This window comes from Anabrus simplex, chromosome 8 (assembly GCF_040414725.1).
Source record: "Anabrus simplex isolate iqAnaSimp1 chromosome 8, ASM4041472v1, whole genome shotgun sequence".
In the NCBI taxonomy this organism is placed as follows: Eukaryota; Metazoa; Arthropoda; class Insecta; order Orthoptera; family Tettigoniidae; genus Anabrus; species Anabrus simplex.
In genome coordinates this window covers 33,234,399-33,251,892 of record NC_090272.1, presented here as the reverse complement: position 1 = coordinate 33,251,892, position 17,494 = coordinate 33,234,399, and the positions used below count along the sequence as shown (strand labels likewise).

The following is a 17,494-nucleotide window of genomic DNA, read 5'->3' as shown; positions in this document are numbered from 1 at the left end:
ATCAAATGCCATAAAAATGTGGTGGTTCCTTACCCTTTTTGAGGCTGGTAAAATCAAAATACTATATTCACGACTATGACGCATATACAACTAATCATTGGACTCTCCCATAACAGTATTTTCTGCACTTTAATAATAAAAGGCTCAAATCGTCCCAGAGCTCTAGCTAAGTGTTCTTCATGAGGAACAAATCGCACGTATGGTTCCTCCTGTCTTTCACCTCTCAGAGGCAATCTGTGCAATTGGTAAATATCAATACGGAAAATGAAATTCATAAATCAAGGTGTAGGATTATCAACATACCTAAGTCATTTTAGGCCCTAAATATTATTACAAGACCATATCAGTCAATTATCCAGACTGTTACTCTTCCAACTTGTGAAAGGCTGATACCCTTCCCATTTTCGATATATATAATTTCGTGTGGCTATTTCTAGCCAGGTACAGCCCTTGTAAGGCAGACCCTCTGGTGAGGGTGGGCAGCATCTGCCATGTGTAGGTAACTGCGTGTTATTGTTGTGGAAGATAGTGTTATGTGTGGTGTGTGAGTTGCAGGGATGTTGGGGACAGCACAAACACCCAGCCCCCTAGCTACTGGAATTAACCAATGAAGGTTAAAATCCCCGACCCGGCCGGGAATCGAACCCGGGACCCTCTGAACCAAAGGCCAGTACGCTGACCGTTCAGCCAACGAGTCAGACCCCATTTTCGATGAACCATTTGTCAGTCTGTTCTCTCAACAGATACCCATCCAATATGGTTGCACCTGTGGCTCAGCTACCAGCTTCATTGGGACGCACAAGCCTCCCCACCATGACAATGTCACATGGTTCACAGGGTAGCAACAACAACAACAAAAACGACGACGACGACGACGACGACGACGACGACGACGACGACGATGATGGTGATGATGATGATGATTATACAAGGGTTAGTTCTAAGTTTTGGCAACTATTTTGTTTATAGACACATAGCATACGTACATGGTCCTAAATTCCATAGGCCTTCAGTATAGTCACCATCGTTGCGTACAACATGTTCCCAGTGGTGCAAAAGCCACTGGATCCCATTGGCACTGTCCCAGCCTGTCAATGGTGCAAAGAGAGTGGTCGGTGGCCTGAGAAACGTCTTCAATTCTATGGAAGTGCTTATCGCGTAGTGGCTCCTTCATCTTGGGTATTAGATCAAAGTCACAGGGACTTAAATCTGGAAAGTATGAGAGGGGGATGATAGAACACCTCCAGCGATTGAACAATTTAGACACAATTCCTGATGTGTGTGCCGTAGCATTGTCATGCAGAACGATAGGTGGGTTATCCATGAAGTGTCATAGTTTTCTTCTCAGAGCAGCTCGCAGATTGTTTTGCAAATTTTAAAAAATGAACATTAGTACGCCGGATTAAAGGTCTGCAATGGAGGAACAGTATGCATTAAGATCACATCCGATGCATCTCCACAAATGTGGACACAGTCTGTACATGTTCGTCGCTTACTGATGGATGAGCAGACCGAGACATCCAACACACGTTCATGTCCTTGGTGACACTGTTGTTTTCATGGACCTCTAGCACCAGCTTCTCTGTACATGCTTGGAAAACATAGCAACTGTCTTTCGTGAGCACTTGCTCATAACTCTCATCTTCTTGTGGCCACTGTAAACAGACATGGAGGGGAAGGGTGAGGTCATGTGCTCTGGGGAAGGGGACGCAGGTCAGCAAACGTTGATAAGAATAACAGCATGGCACTGTTGCATGGCTGTGCTGGAGAATGGTTGCCAAAACTTAAAAACCAACCTATGTAATTGCACCAGAGGTACACCTTCTCTGTACATTTGAACTGAGTGCCTTTTAGAAGGCCATATGAGATGTAAACCCTGAACTGTGTATTGGAAGAAGTTTTGAACTTTTATCTTCAGTTGTCTCTACTCTCCACTTGTGTGTCCCATCTGGTGGGAGGTCGAACAATTAATTTTCAAAGGAATGTTACATTTTTTATGTTTGTTAACCTGAAGTGTTTGTAAATTTTTTTTTTTTTTTAATGTGCTGAAGTTATTAGCCAATCAGAAATGTTGGTGTATATATTTGGTAGCCAATCAAAATTGTGGATGTGTACAGGCCATCAGCATAGAGAGTTCTGGAACTTTCCCCTCTGCTATAAAAGCTAGGAGCTTTTGGGCCATGTTGTCTTTTTCATCGCTCCAGTCTTTTAGTTATGTAAGAATATGGTCAATTATATATATATTTATGTTATGTTAATATTTTACTTAAGCCTTGTCACCAAGTTTCCTATGGCTGATGATGGCATACAAATAATGCCGAAACCAGTCCCAGTTTTTTGAAAGGTAATAAATTTGTGATGTGTTAATGACGTCACATTGTATTTGTATTAAAAAGGTGGACATAATTATCCCCAGTCTAGAGTGCATGCGTAGTGGAGGCAGGGGAAAGTTTTTTTTTTGCTTTACGTCGCACCGACACAGATATGTCTTACGGCGACGATTGGACAGAAAAGGCCTAGGAATTGGAAGGGAGCGGCCGTGGCCTTAATTAAGGTACAGCCCCGGCATTTGCCTGGTGTGAAAATGGAAAACCATGGAAAACCACGGAAAACCATCTTCAGGGCTGCCGACAGTGGGGCTCGAACCCACTATCTCCCGATTACTGGATACTGGCCGCACTTAAGCGACTGCGGCTATCGAGCTCGGTAGGGGGGAAGTCTTGCCTGCCATCGGAAGGCCTACCAGCTCAAGGTAATGGCAGACAACTTTTAAATATGTGGTAGCTCCAGATAGCTGACTTGAGGGGAAGGTTTCAAAATTCATTCATAATGTAAATTTCTAAAATTGAATATCATCTTTTAATGCTATTCAACTTGGTATGGAGGTGACTATGATTTTCTAAAACTTTAAACCTTAACCTTCTTTTGGAACTTAATATTTTCACCATCTAGTCACCCTCTGTAGTATAGGCTTAGCCTCTGTAACTTTGGGCCATAAGCCCACATAGGATTTTAAGTGTTTCAAAGTGTATTTCCAAAGGAGTGCAAGAGTTTCATCTCCTAGCATTTTGTTTATGGCCAATTTCTTAAAACGTTTCCTTTGACCACTAAGGCCATTTAGAATGGGCTCTTATTGCCTCTGTTTAATTTCTAATTACTCATAGTCTATTGTGGATCTGACTGTCAAGCTGATATGACAGTGATTATTGTTGTCAAAGGGAATCTAATGTAAAATTTGGGTTAGAAACTTGAGTTTTTTTGAGAGGCTGGAATGTTGTAAATTTTGGAACTCAGTCTCCTAGAGTGTAATTGAGTGGAGCAAAAGTGTTCTTTGAAATAGTGTAACTTTTAATAATAATGTCATTTGCTTTACGTCCCACTAACTACATTTTAAGGTCTTCGGAGACGCCGAGGTGCCGGAATTTAGTCCCGCAGGAGTTCTTTTACGTGCCAGTAAATCTACCGACACGGGGCTGTCGTATTTGAGCACCTTCAAATACCACCGGACTGAGCCAGGATCGAACCTGCCAAGTTGGGGTTAGAAGGCCAGCGCCTTAACCGTCTGAGCCACTCAGCCCGGCAGTGTAACTTTTGAGCTCCAAAACTCATCTCTTTGAAATCTTTATGTCAACAATTTTCCCTACAGTACCTGATTGTTTTAGGATTTCAAATCATTATTGTTACAAGAGCTTATGAGCTCACCATTATTCTGTTCAACTGTTATTTGTTTATCAAGTTTCAAGTAAAAAAAAAAGAAAGAAATAAAATTTCAATTTTTAGTCTTTTAAATTATGCTATCATATTTTCTCTGTCCACCCATTCAATGTTCTTACACCTCTGCAACCTACGATATCCCTGTTACAATAATATCCTTGTACTGAGGTGATGCATCTCTTTTCAAACACACCCTCACTGGATGTGAGCTGCACGTTCCATTTTAACTACATAGCAGCCCTCTCGGGCAGCACTGGAACCAAACCCGGGCCTCCAAGTACAGCAGCAAATAATGTCTTTCGTTACACTATGGAGTAAAACCCTTTTAGGAGGGTGTACTAAGTGTTTCAGACAGGCTAAATCATTGGTACTCAAACCTTTCACCACCAGGAGTCTACCCATATTTTAATATCAAAGTTTCTTATTAGCAGGGCCCAGATTTTGATGATGTCATGTTCTAACTGGTGCATCATACACAGAGCTATTTTATACATAAATCTTGTTTATGGCCCCTTGATTGCATAAATGCATATTTATTAAGTCATTCTTTTGGTATTTTTTTTTAAAATTTTTTTTTTTACTTTCTGGTGGGTAGATTTGTCAGTTGGAGGAATTAGGACAAGAATTGTGTCCGTGTATTCACCATGTGAGTGTGCAGATGAGGATGAAGTTGACAAGTTTTATGAAGCATTGAGTGACATCGTGGTCAGGGTCAATAGCAAGGATAGAATAGTGCTAATGGGCGATTTCAATGCAAGAGTTGGGAATAGAACTGAAGGATACGAAAGGGTGATTGGTAAATGTGGGGAAGATATGAAAGCTAATGGGAATGGGAAGCGTTTGCTGGACTTCTGTGCTAGTATGGGTTTAGCTGTTACGAATACATTCTTCAAGCATAAGGCTATTCACCGGTACACATGGGAGGCTAGGGGTACCAAATCCATAATAGACGATATCTTAACAGACTTAGAATTCAGAAAATCTGTTAGGAATGTACGAGTTTTTCGTGGATTTTTCAATGATACAGACCACCATCTGATCTGTAGTGAACTAAGTATCTCTAGGCCTAGGGTAGAGAAAGTGAAATCTGTCTGCAAACGAATAAGGGTAGAAAATCTCCAGGACGAGGAAATTAGACAGAAGTTCATGGATATGATTAGTGAGAAGTTTTGAACAGTAGACAGTAAGCAGGTTCAGGATATAGAAAGTGAATGGGTGGCATACAGGGATGCTGTAGTAGAAACAGCAAGGGAATGCCTAGGAACAACTGTGTGTAAAGATGGGAAAAGGCGAACATCTTGATGGAATGATGAAGTGAGAGCAGCCTGTAAACGTAAAAAGAAGGCTTATCAGAAATGGCTCCAAACATGGGCCGAGGCAGACAGGGATTTATACGTAGATGAAGGAACCAGAGCGAAACAAATAGTTGTTGAATCCAAAAAGAAGTCATAGGAAGATTTTGGTAATAACCTGGAAAAGCTAGGTCAAGCAGCAGGGAAACCTTTCTCGACAGTAATAAAGAATCTTAGGAAGGGAGGGAAAAAGTAAATGAACAGTGTTTTGAGTAATTCAGGTGAACTCATAATAGATCCCAGGGAATCACTGGAGAGGTGGAGGAAATATTTTGAACATCTTCTCAATGTAAAAGGAAATCATCCTGGTGGTGTTGCAAACAGCCAAGCTCATGGGGAGGAGGAAAATGATGTTGGTGAAATTATGCTTGAGGAAGTGGAAAGGGTGGTATATAAACTCCGTTGTCATAAGGCAGCAGGAATAGATGAAATTAGACCTGAAATGGTGAAGTATAGTGGGAAGGCAGGGATGAAATGGCTTCATAGAGTAGTAGAATTAACGTGGAGTGTTGGTAAGGTACCTTCAGATTGGACAAAAGCAGTAATTGCACCTACCTATAAGTAAGGGAACAGGAAGGATTGCAACAACTATCGAGGTATCTCATTGATTAGTATACCAGGCAAAGTATTCACTGCCATCTTGGAAGGGAGGGTGCGATCAATCGTTGAGAGGAAATTGGATGAAAACCAGTGTGGTTTCAGACCACAGAGAGGCTGTCAGGATCAGATTTTCAGTATGCACCAGGTAAATGAAAAATGCTACGAGAGGAATAGGCAGTTGTGATTATGTTTCGTAGATCTAGAGAAAGCATATGACAGGGTACCGAGGGAAAAGATGTTCACTATACTGGGGGACTATGGAATTAAAGGTAGATTATTAAAATCAATCAAAGGCATTTATGTTGACAATTGAGCTTCAGTGAGAATTGATGGTAGAATGAGTTTTTGGTTCAGGGTACTTACAGGAGTTAGGCAAGGCTGTAATCTTTCACCTTTGCTGTTTGTAGTTTACATGGATCATCTGCTGAAAGGTATAAAATGGCAGGGAGGGATTCAGTTAGGTGGAAAGGTAGTAAGGAGTTTGGCCTATGCTGACGACTTGGTCTTAATGGCAGACTGTGCCGAAAGCCTGCAGTCTAATATCTTGGAACTTGAAAATATGTGCAATGAGTATGGTATGAAAATTAGCCTCTCGAAGACTAAATTGATGTCAGTAGGTAAGAAATTCAACAGAATTGAATGTCAGATTGGTGATACAAAGCTAGAACAGGTCGATAATTTCAAGTATTTAGGTTGTGTGTTCTCCCAGGATGGTAATATAGTAAGTGAGATTGAATCAAGGTGTTGTAAAGCTAATGTAGTGAGCTCGCAGTTGCGATCAACAGTATTCTGTAAGAAGGAAGTCAGCTCCCAGACGAAACTATCTTTACATTGGTCTGTTTTCAGACCAACTTTGCTTTACGGGAGTGACAGCTGGGTGGATTCAGGATATCTTATTCATAAGTTAGAAGTAACAGACATGAAAGTAGCAAGAATGATTGCTGGTACAAACAGGTGGGAACAATGGTTAGTAGGGTATTCAGAATGAAGAGATAAAGGCTAATTTAGGAATTAACTCGATGGATGAAGCTGTATGCATAAACCAGCTTTGGTGATGGGGTTATGTGAGGCGAATGGAGGAGGATAGGTTACCTAGGAGAATAATGGACTCTGCTATGGAGGGTAAGGGGAGACCAAGACGACGATGGTTAGACTCGGTTTCTAACGATTTAAAGATAAGAGGTATAGAACAAAATGGGGCCACAACACTAGTTGCAAATCGAGGATTGTGGCGACGTTTAGTAAATTCACAGAGGCTTGCAGACTGAACACTGAAAGCATAACAGTCTATAATGATAATGTATGTTTTAGGTCATTTCTTTCCATTTTGCCTCATTATTTTGTCATTTTCAACATTCATTATATTAAATTTTTTAAGTCTGTTTTCTTCATTCTGCATTGTTATTTACTTATTTTTATACATTTACATTGGGTGAACAACATATCTGAATAATTATCTGAGTTTTCAATAAACAAGAGTACTCTAGCATCAAAAATTTCAGTAACCAGTTCAGAAACTGTGAAATAAAGTAGCCTTCTACAACTCTTATCAGTACATACATACATAAATATCCCACATTGTTCCATCTATACAATGGGTCGGAAAATGAAACCCCTCCACCAATTTCTGTCTTTGTACTTCTTTCCTTCTTCAGTGTTGTCCCAGTCCCCTCCTCGTTGCTGAATGTCGTTTTTCACTACGTCTGTGACTCTTATCAGTACTCATTGGAAATCCACATCCCTAAAGTGCAATAAGACATTGCTTCTAATCTACCACTCTAGTAGGTACAAATTCACATTTCAGTAAGGTGTTGGAGGTGCCCTCGTACTAATATGGGGTAATGGCACTATATATCGAACACCCTTTAAATACAGAACAGTTCACACATCTCATTGCAAAATAAGGATATTGAAAAAAATTTACATAACATCTCAGATTTCTAAATTCACCCTTCCAAACTTAGCTTTATGTCGATCAATAGGTCGAAGTCGTTACTGTGTTGGCAAGCGCGGGAAAGTTCTAGTGTTACTAAGGTGCAGTGTCCCTGTGATTATCTGTTTTTGCCGGTAAAATAGTGTCTTCAGAAGGTATCGTTTAAATAATAGGTACTGAGCTCGATAGCTGCAGTCGCTTAAGTGCGGCCAGTATCCACTATTCGGGAGATAGTAGGTTCGAATCCCACTGTCGGCAGCCCTGAAGATGGTTTTCCGTGGTTTCCCATTTTCACACCAGGCAAATGCTGGGGCTGTACCTTAATTAAGGCCACGGCCGCTTCCTTCCCACTCCTAGCCCTTTCCTATCCCATCGTCGCCATAAGACCTATCTGTGTCGGTGCGACGTAAAGCAAATAGCAAAAAAAAAAAAATAGGTTGTGTTAACATACATACATGTTTATTAATTTCTTGTATTGTGAGTTTTCAACTATCTTCATATTTATTTCTAAAATAAAATGTTCGATATTTGACTCCCATTTTATAATATCAAAAGGACATTTGATAAATGAGGTTCATTTAATACAAAAACAACCCTTAATATCGAACACCACTAAAAATTAATGGGCTGGTTATGATTTTAATTTGTAATATTGTTTTATTTGGCGCTGAAGTCCGGATTTCTGTGGTCATGACTGCTGTAACTTGAGAGGGCCTGAATTTTGAACCTTATCGGGTAATAGTTAGATTTCCTTAGAGAGAGAGAGAGGAGAGAGAGAGAGACAGAGAGAGAGAGTGTGTTTGTGTGTGTGTGTGTGTGTGTGTGTGTGTGTGTGATGCCGTACGTTGTTCTAATCACTTTATGTAACCATCCTCTCACTATCCAAGGTTTCTCGTCGTCGGCAAGAGGGGGTGTGTGGGGGCAGTTACCCCTCACTTTTGAAAAAAAAACATTTTATTGTATTTTAACCATTTAAAACTACAAAGCAGAAAATAATTATTTTTGCAGTTCTTCCTTATTTCCTTAACTTAGTGCTCAGAGCTTGACTATGGTCAAAATTAAGATGCCCAATGGGGGAATTGTCCCAAAAGCCAAAGTTAAACCTGTTGAAAAAATAAAACGGTGTCAGTATTCATTATCTGCCTTGACTGAAGCTGTTCAGCAGGTTAAGTCCGGTATGATGTTGCAAAGGCAGGCATCTAAAACATACCAGGTCCCTTTTAACAACATTAAATGACAAACTATCTGGATGTCAGAAGATTCAGACTGCCCTTGAGCGGAAGCCGCTCCTGAGTCCACAAGAATGGGTAATCAACATGGCTAAGGGAGGATTTCCATTGAAGAAAAAGAATTTACTTGACACTGTTCAGCAAATTGTGCAGTTATCAGGAAGGAGCACACCGTTTAAGTATGGAAGACCTGGTAAAACCTGGTTCAAATGTTTTATGAGATGGCATCCTTCCCTGATGCAGAAGAAGGCTGAAACCATTAGCAAGGCAGGGCTGCTATCTTGGAAGAGAGAATACATGGCTGGTTTGCTGGACTGTCATGCTACCTGGAATCTGAGGATGTAAGATCAATTATGAAAGACCCAAGCAGCATCTTCAATGCAGACAAAACAAATTTTCTGTTTCATAAGGTTTCAAGAAGCTGGAGTATGGAATAATTTTGTACTGCCATTTCCCTAATGCCACCCATCTTCTGCTTCAAATTACGGCAACCTCTAAAGAGAAAGAAGACATAACAGTGATTGGAAATTTCTGTGCCGATGGGCGTTGTGCCCCAACAATGATCGTCTACAGCAACATACGACTTCAGCAACTTATTAAAGATAGTGTACCTGAGCCTTGGATCCACGAAAAAACAAAGTGACTGGATGAAGACCCCAACGTTTCTGAACTACCTTCAACAGATTAGGTCATGGCTAGAGGTAGAGAAAATTACACTTCCTGTTATTTTATTTCTTGATGGACACAGGATTCACTTTTCCCTTCAAGTCAGTGAATATTGTCATGACCATGGAATAATTTTGTACTGCCATTTCCATAATGCCACCCATCTTCTGCAACCAGCAGATGTGGGGGTATTTGCACCTCTAAAGAGAACATGGGAAAATGCTCTTCAAGACAAGAAAACAAACTCTTGGTGCATCAGTGACCAAGGTAAATTTTGCACCCATGTTAAAGAAAGTTTGGAATGATGCTGTTAGGCCAGATATTGTGAAAAGCACCTTTCATAAGTGTGGTCTCTATCGACTAGATCCCAATGCTGTGGGCTACACAAAATGTGTTGCAGATATTTTGAAATCCCTGTGGGAAGACAACAGCAAGAGAGCGACGAAGGCAGCCCATCATCCCTTTCCACTTCCAATCAGAAGTTAAAGTTTGTGCTTGATGACCTGGAGGAATTCTTGCCTCCTCGCATTCTCAGTAAAATGCAATGCAACACGTGAAACAATATCAACTAATCAGAATGAAACGATGACGGACAGTTCATCAGAAGATGATGGTGATCAGGGAAGAGATGATTTCATGTGGAATGATGAACATTTAGAGGTGTATGTACCTTCTCCCAAGAAAGATCTTCCTGGTGCCGTCATTTGAAGAGTGGAGTAAAAGTTCACAAGCCGAAAATATTGAATGAGCATGAAATTGCTTCGTAACTTGCTTGCTCACCAACTCAAGTAGTAGCGAGGATTCTTTCAAAGATTTTCTCAAAGTTCTTCAAGTACCAGAAATCCTCATCAGTTTAGATTAAGGAAAACATACGTGATATCTTCAAAGGAGTACTGGGAAGAATTGAAGAGAAAGAAGGGTTGAGATAAGAAACTGTTTTTATGTGTTTCTCAGAATATTTTAATGTGTATTAATATTGCTTCCTCTACTTTTGTTATTTATATTTAAGAATCATTCTATTTTGCTCATGTTATTACAATCATATAATGTCTAAAGTAAAATGATTTAAAATAAATATTTCTGTTCGGTATTTAAAACCTTACATGTAATAAATATCATTTTTGGTCCGTATTGATGATATTTGATTGAAATAATAACATTAAGTTATTTATTAGACCACCTAATCAATACAAAATCGTCTTGGATGATTTACATAAATTTGTTAACTAATAGTGGTACATGTTTCGCCTTCGCTGAAGGCATCATCAGCCATAGTCTTAACCTTAAATTAAAAATAAGTGTCTAAATAACATGTAATAATGAAATGAATTTTAAAATCTTGAAGAGATTCGAAGTAAAATAACATTAAAAATAATAATGATAGCTATCATTGATAAACAAATCAACAACAGCAATAACATACTATCATTTCTCAACAACTTAGATAATAATATTAAATTCACTAAAGAAGATGAGTTCAATAACTCTTTGAACTTCTTAGACATCAAAATCACATGAGCATTGAACAAATTCGACTTCCAAATATACAGAAAACCCACCTTTTCTCCAACAACCATAAAAAATGATTCTTTACATCCCAACTCACATAAAAAAGCCACTTATCACAGTTTAATATATAGAGCATTAAAGATCCCTATGTCCTCTATTAATTTAAAGAAAGAATTACTATTCATTAAGGAAATAGCTAAATTCAATGGATTTAACACGAGTATGATTGATAAAATCATTAATAAAACCAAACCGAAACTAGCTACAAATTTAACTCCATTGAAACCTGTCAAACCAAAATACGCTAAATTCACATTCACTAACCATAGCATTTATCCGATAACCAATTCATTAATGAAGCACGAAATAAAAATAGCCTACTCAACAAAAAACACTAATCATAATTTATTCTTCAATCACAACTCTATTAACATCACAGACAATAGTTACTCTGGATCAGGAATATACAGATTGAAATGCACCACATGTAATTTTTCTTATGTTGGCCAAACTGGCCGCAGCTTCTCCACCAGATACGCCGAGCATTACAATGCCCAAAGACACAACAAATTCTCTGCAATGGCCAACCACATGAGGGACACAGGGCATAAATTCACCACAATAGAACAAGACCTCCATATCCTAAAAAGAGTCGATAAAAGTAAACTCATGACAGAATATGAAAACTTATTTATTTTCCTCGACCAACATTTTAATAAAGATAAGAACCTAAATGACACTATTGATAAAAAAAAAAGCCCCTTGTATGAACAGATTCTTATTTTATTATGAGAATCAACTCCCATAATTATCATAATTCTTTAAAATCTTCAACCTCACATCAATTAGCGTTCCCACCTCCCCTACAGCTAATATACCCCCCCTCCCTTCCCCCCGCCGCTAGTACCTCTAATTCAAATACAACCAATAAACCCATAGCCTCACCCACCGTAACATTGCTCCCTCCAATAGCCTTACACCGATACAACATGCACAGTAATACACTCTCTTCCTTCCCTCCCACCAATAGCAGCCCCCCTCCAATAGTTACGTCAACGCAAACAGATCCCCCTCCAGCACAAACCTTCAGCTATAACACATGTAGCAAGAAGTCTACTGTTGCAAATACTTCTAACTCATAACGTTACAAGCTATCTTTATCACCGTCAAATGGTAAGTGCACACTATTCTACTTCAATATTTTCAAATATCTTTTCACACAATTAACTCTACATTTCTTGCTTCCTTTTACAGATTTCACTATTATATGCTTTTTCAACTAGAATATCTACAAACTTACAATTTACAACATTTGGGCATTACTTCAAATTTTGAGATGGTCCATAGAGATCCTATTTGAAACTGTTCTTCAACTTCTATTCTACAACTTCATATCCTCAACGTGTTCTACAACTTCACCATATGCCTCTGACTTTCGTCTTTTATCTTCAAGATCATGATTAACTTCGGATCTCTCGACTAACTTTGACTTTTATTCTCTCTTCTTTACTTTGATTATATACGATTTTTCGCCATCGTCTAATTATAACCGCCAGGCTATCAACTTTATTTTTATGCAATCTTACTACTTGTATAACAATCTGTTGTTTTATCCATTGCACTTATTTTAGCAACCTTCTAATGTTAATTTTGTTAATACTTCCACTATTATATCTCATCACATTGTATTTTTAAACCATCATTGTTATTTTTAATGTTATTTTACTTCAAATCTCTTCAAGATTTTAAAATTCATTTCATTATTACATGTTATTTAGATGCTTATTTTTAATTTAGGGTTAAGACTATGGCTGATGATGCCTTCAGGGAAGGTGAAACATGTACCACTATTAGTTAACAAATTTATGTAAATCATCCAAGACGATTTTGTATTGATTAGGTGGTCTAATAAATAACTTAATGTTATTATTTCAATTTAAAACCTTACCGTTCATATATAAAAATCATGTTCGATAAATACGACCACACTGATTGATATATAATGCAGACCATTCGATATATGAAGGAATACAACTGTTGCATTTAAGGGCGCCTCGAGCCTACAAATTGTACATTTTAAAAGTCTGAACAAGCTAGTTGCAACCAGGGTATGTTCCGTTAAGGTTTTATAACTATTTTGGAGGTCCGTTCTTCACTGGAAAAAAATACTGATCAGTAATTCATAGAGATAACCTTAAGTGTTCAATATATAGTGCCACAACCCTACATATGTATGTGCTGGTTAGTTTCATTTTATAGAGTGTGAGTTTTATTTATCGAGTGTGATTCACAAGTGTTAGAATGCTGAAGATGAAACCGTCTAAAGCTGTCCATTGAAAGAATCTCACAATTTTGACAGGATACTTTTTCTGTAGGACCATTTTTAGAAATATGTGAACTGAAAGAGACAGAAGATAAAAGATTTACCATTCAACAACATGTAGGTCATGACAAACAAGTGTTACCCACAATGTCAGTGGATTGCATAATATCCTAATAATGGTGGAATATAGATGCTCAGTTATTTTGCTTGTAAAAACTGCATTTAAAAAAATGACTGAAATATTATTCTCTCAGGTGTTTTTGCAATTATTATTATTATTATTATTATTATTATTATTATTATTATTATTATTATTATTATTATTATTATTATTATTATATTATTCTTTCTTTGTTATGACCATTTACAGAGCGCGTTGGAACTTGTTAGCTTGATAATGGTTTTCCTTTCTTCTTCTCCTCCCAAAATCTCTTCATGAACTCGCTATGCTGTTTCTTGTGTTCTTCCGTCCGTTGTTTCCCTGTGGTTCTTTCAGCCTTTTCCTTGAATGTGTGCTTTGTAACCAGAGTTCCAAAAGCCTTGTGATTCCTAATGGTATCTTCTGTGATATTCATTTCTTTTAAGTGCTGCTTTATTTCCTCTAACCAGCTGATTTTGGCCATAGAATTTAAATTGTCTCCTGTGTACGGTATTACAAGTTAAAGGTGATGTGGACAATAGACACATTTATTATTTTGGGTAAATATATATTTTCTTTCACAGTTTGGGTAATTTTCTCGCTCATTTTAAATAATTTTTTAAAGAGTTTTAGGTCTTTCAAAGACTATTATCTGGCATTTGTTAGGTCATCAAAATCTGGGCCCTGCTTATTAGTATCATAAATGTAACTTTTTTTAAATGTACAAGGGGTCTGAGAAACTAAAGGTGGATATCCTAAAAGAGATGGGTTGGAACTTAGAATATGTATTTTTGACGCCCTACTTGGTCAAAAGCAACACACAGACAATGCTATCAACTGCTGTATAGCGCATGTGTGCTCCCTGCCACAGTCATAGTTACCATAAACCATTGTTAAGTATAACTTCAGAGTGTGAAAAATAAATCTATTTATATACTGCATGTTCTATTTATCTATTTGTGTATTTTAAAGACTGTTAGGAAATAATAATAATAATAATAATAATAATAATAATAATAATAATAATAATAATAATAATAATAATAATAATTGTTCTGAGGAATCTGTGGAACTCAGACGTGTAAGAAGGTACGGGCATGAATGGATGGACAGAGAAAAACCAAAATATAATTTAGAACTCTAAAATTAGAAATTTTATTTCTTTCCTTTTTTTGTCTCCTTTCAGATTTTAAACTTTGTTAAACAATAACAAATAACAGTAGGATAGATAAAGGTTAGCTTGTGAGCTTGAGTAACAATTTTAGAAAAGCCTAGAACAATCAGACAATAACGATTTAACAGAATGAGCTTGAAGCTCCCAAGTTACAAATTTTACAAGAGCACCACTGCTCTATTCAATTACTCCTCCAAAATTTACTGCATTCAAAGAGCGTCTTTGCTCCACACTTTTAATAAGGAGACTTCTCTCCAAAATTTACAAGACCAAAGCCTTTCCAAGGCACAATCTAACTTTTACAAAAAAACAAACAGTAGACACTGTCTTATCTGCTCAACAGTCTAAGTTACATTTAAATAAGAAATTGAATAAGAGCAGTTAACTTTAACAGGGGCAATAAGTACCCATTCTACATGGCCTTGGTGAAAAAGAAAAGGTTAAAGTTATTGGCTGAAAATCAAAATGTTAGGAGGCGAACACTTGCACTCCTTTGAAATTCACTTGAAAATACTTAAAACCCATGTGGACTTATGACCCGAAGTTATGAAGGCGAAGCCTATACTACGGAGGTGACTAGATGGAGAAAAAGTTTTAAATTACAAAAGGAAAATTTTAAAGTTTACGAAATCATAGTCACCTCAATACCGAGTTGAAGAGGAATACAAGAGGGTTCACACTCTTTATTTCCTAAGTTAGACTAAGGTCTTAGACCTGATTGAAAATTTACATTGAAAGATTACATTAAGAAAGGATTTTGAAACTTTCCCCTCGAGTTAGCTTTCTGAGACTATTATTTGATTAAAAGATGTCTGCTATTACCTTGAGCTGTAGGGCCTTCCGGAGATGGACGAGGCAAGCCCCTGCCCCCTCTATGAACACGCTCTAAACCTCTTGACTAGAGCGATCAAAAGACAACATGGCCCGAAAGGTCCCAGCTTTTATAGCGGAGATGAAGGTTCCAGAATTCTCTTGGGGCAAAGCCCTGTCTGTCCCCACAGTTTCTATTGGTTGATTCAATAAATATCAAAAATTCCTGATTGGCTAAAATTTTAAGCAGGCAGGAAGAGATAGAAGTGCTGGCAACCTTAGAACACCAAAAACAATCTACAAACAATTCAGTTTAGGAAACCAATGAATACAACAAATCTCTTGAAAATTAACTGTCCATCCTCCCACCAGAGGGAAGGACATAAGTCTACAGTAGAGACATCTGATGATAAACGTTCAAACTTCTTCCAATAGAAGGTTCACTGTTCGTATTATACATGGCCTTCTAAAAGGTGCTTGGTATGATGTACAGAGTTGGTATTATAATAATAATAATAATAATAATAATAATAATAATAATAATAATAATAATAATAATAATAATAATAATAATAATAATAATAATAATAATAATTTTTTTTTTTTTGCGAGGGATTGTGGAAAATCTTCAAAAAGACACTTGTGAAGGGTCTGCACTCCACAAGTGTGTGGGATTCTTACCCACTAAAAACCACACACCCTTTTCCCATGATGTGAGTCATCACCCCGGAACCGCTCTCGCATTACTTCAGGGTGATATCGTGCTTTGTCTTTCAGACGTCTTCTTTCTTCATTTCTCCTTTACGAATGTTCGTATGCTTCCAAATCCTTCTTCTTCTGACGAAGGATGTCCTCCACATGTACTGCCACGCGATCCCAGGATTCCTGGTTTCGCAGCATCACCGAAATAACATTATCTGTTGTCAATTCTCATAGTTCAGTTTCCACACATCTTCTCTGAATTGTCCAATGGCCGCATACAAAAAAGGTGTGATATACGTCGTCAATATCATCGCAGTATATGCATGCTGCGTCACTCGCTCTGCCCGCTTTATACAGGAATTTCCGGAAATATCCATGTCCTGTTAGAAGCTGCGTGAGGTAATTTACTTCACCATAGGCCCTTTCAACCCAGATATCCAAGCGTGGTATCAGTCACTTGGTCCATTTGCCTCGAGGATCACTTTCCCATCTGAGTTGCCATCGCCTCATCAGTTGACTGAAGGCGCGCTTCTTGGCACATTTCTTTCCCAGCTCTCCTTTGGTACGCCAGATTTCATACCGCTCCAATGCGAGTAGATCTATTGGGGCTATTGCTGCCACCGTGAGGATTGCCGAAACAGTGCGGTATGCACACGCAATACGTAAAGCCGCTCTCCATTGTACGGCAGCTATCCTTCTCCGATACCAAGCAAATCTCAAGGATTCAGCCCAGATTTCAGAACCATATAGAAGCACTGACTGAACCGTCGACATGAGAAGACGTCGTTTACTGGATCTCGGACCTTTAATATTTCCCATTAGTCTGCTAAGTGCAGTCATGTATTTTACTGCCTTGTCTGTCACTCTCTGAATATGAGTCCAGAATGTGAGCTTGGAGTTAAGTGTCACTCCTAGATATTTTGTGCTCGCAGATGTTTCTATCACTAACTCTCCAACAGTCATTGGTACAAGAGTTTCGATCCTTTTCCTCGTCAGAAGAACTATCTCCGTTTTGTGTTCGGCTAATGTTAGACTGTGGCTCATCATCCATTCTTTTATGCGCCCCATCACCTGGTTCAGTTTAATTTGAGCCATTTCAACATTACGAGCTACTATCAAGGCGGCCACATCATCAGCGTAGCCCACAAGCTTCGTGTCCTCTGGCATCTCCACAGTAACAAGCCATCATACTTTGTTCCAAAGATCTGGACCAAGGATCAATCCCTGCGCTGCACCAGCCGTCAGACGCTTTGTCTTTTCTCCATCTTCCGTATCATACATCTTTGAAGTAATCTCTCATTATGCGCATAAGATATTGTGGTAGCTTGAAAGTTTCTTCAAGA

The 17,494-nt window shown here is 38.3% G+C and overlaps 1 protein-coding gene across 1 annotated transcript in view; it reads left to right on the top strand.

Annotated features, from left to right (window-relative positions):
* The window catches only part of LOC136879283 (polycystin-2-like protein 1), a 163,037-nt gene extending 161,804 nt beyond the window's left edge, over positions 1–1,233 (top strand). The window contains exons 11-12 of the mRNA XM_068229043.1: positions 744–933; positions 1,006–1,233. Coding sequence (XP_068085144.1) covers positions 744–933; positions 1,006–1,233 — 418 coding nt within the window. The remainder of the gene's footprint in view (positions 1–743; positions 934–1,005) is intronic.
* Positions 1,234–17,494: the final 16,261 nt, after the last annotated feature.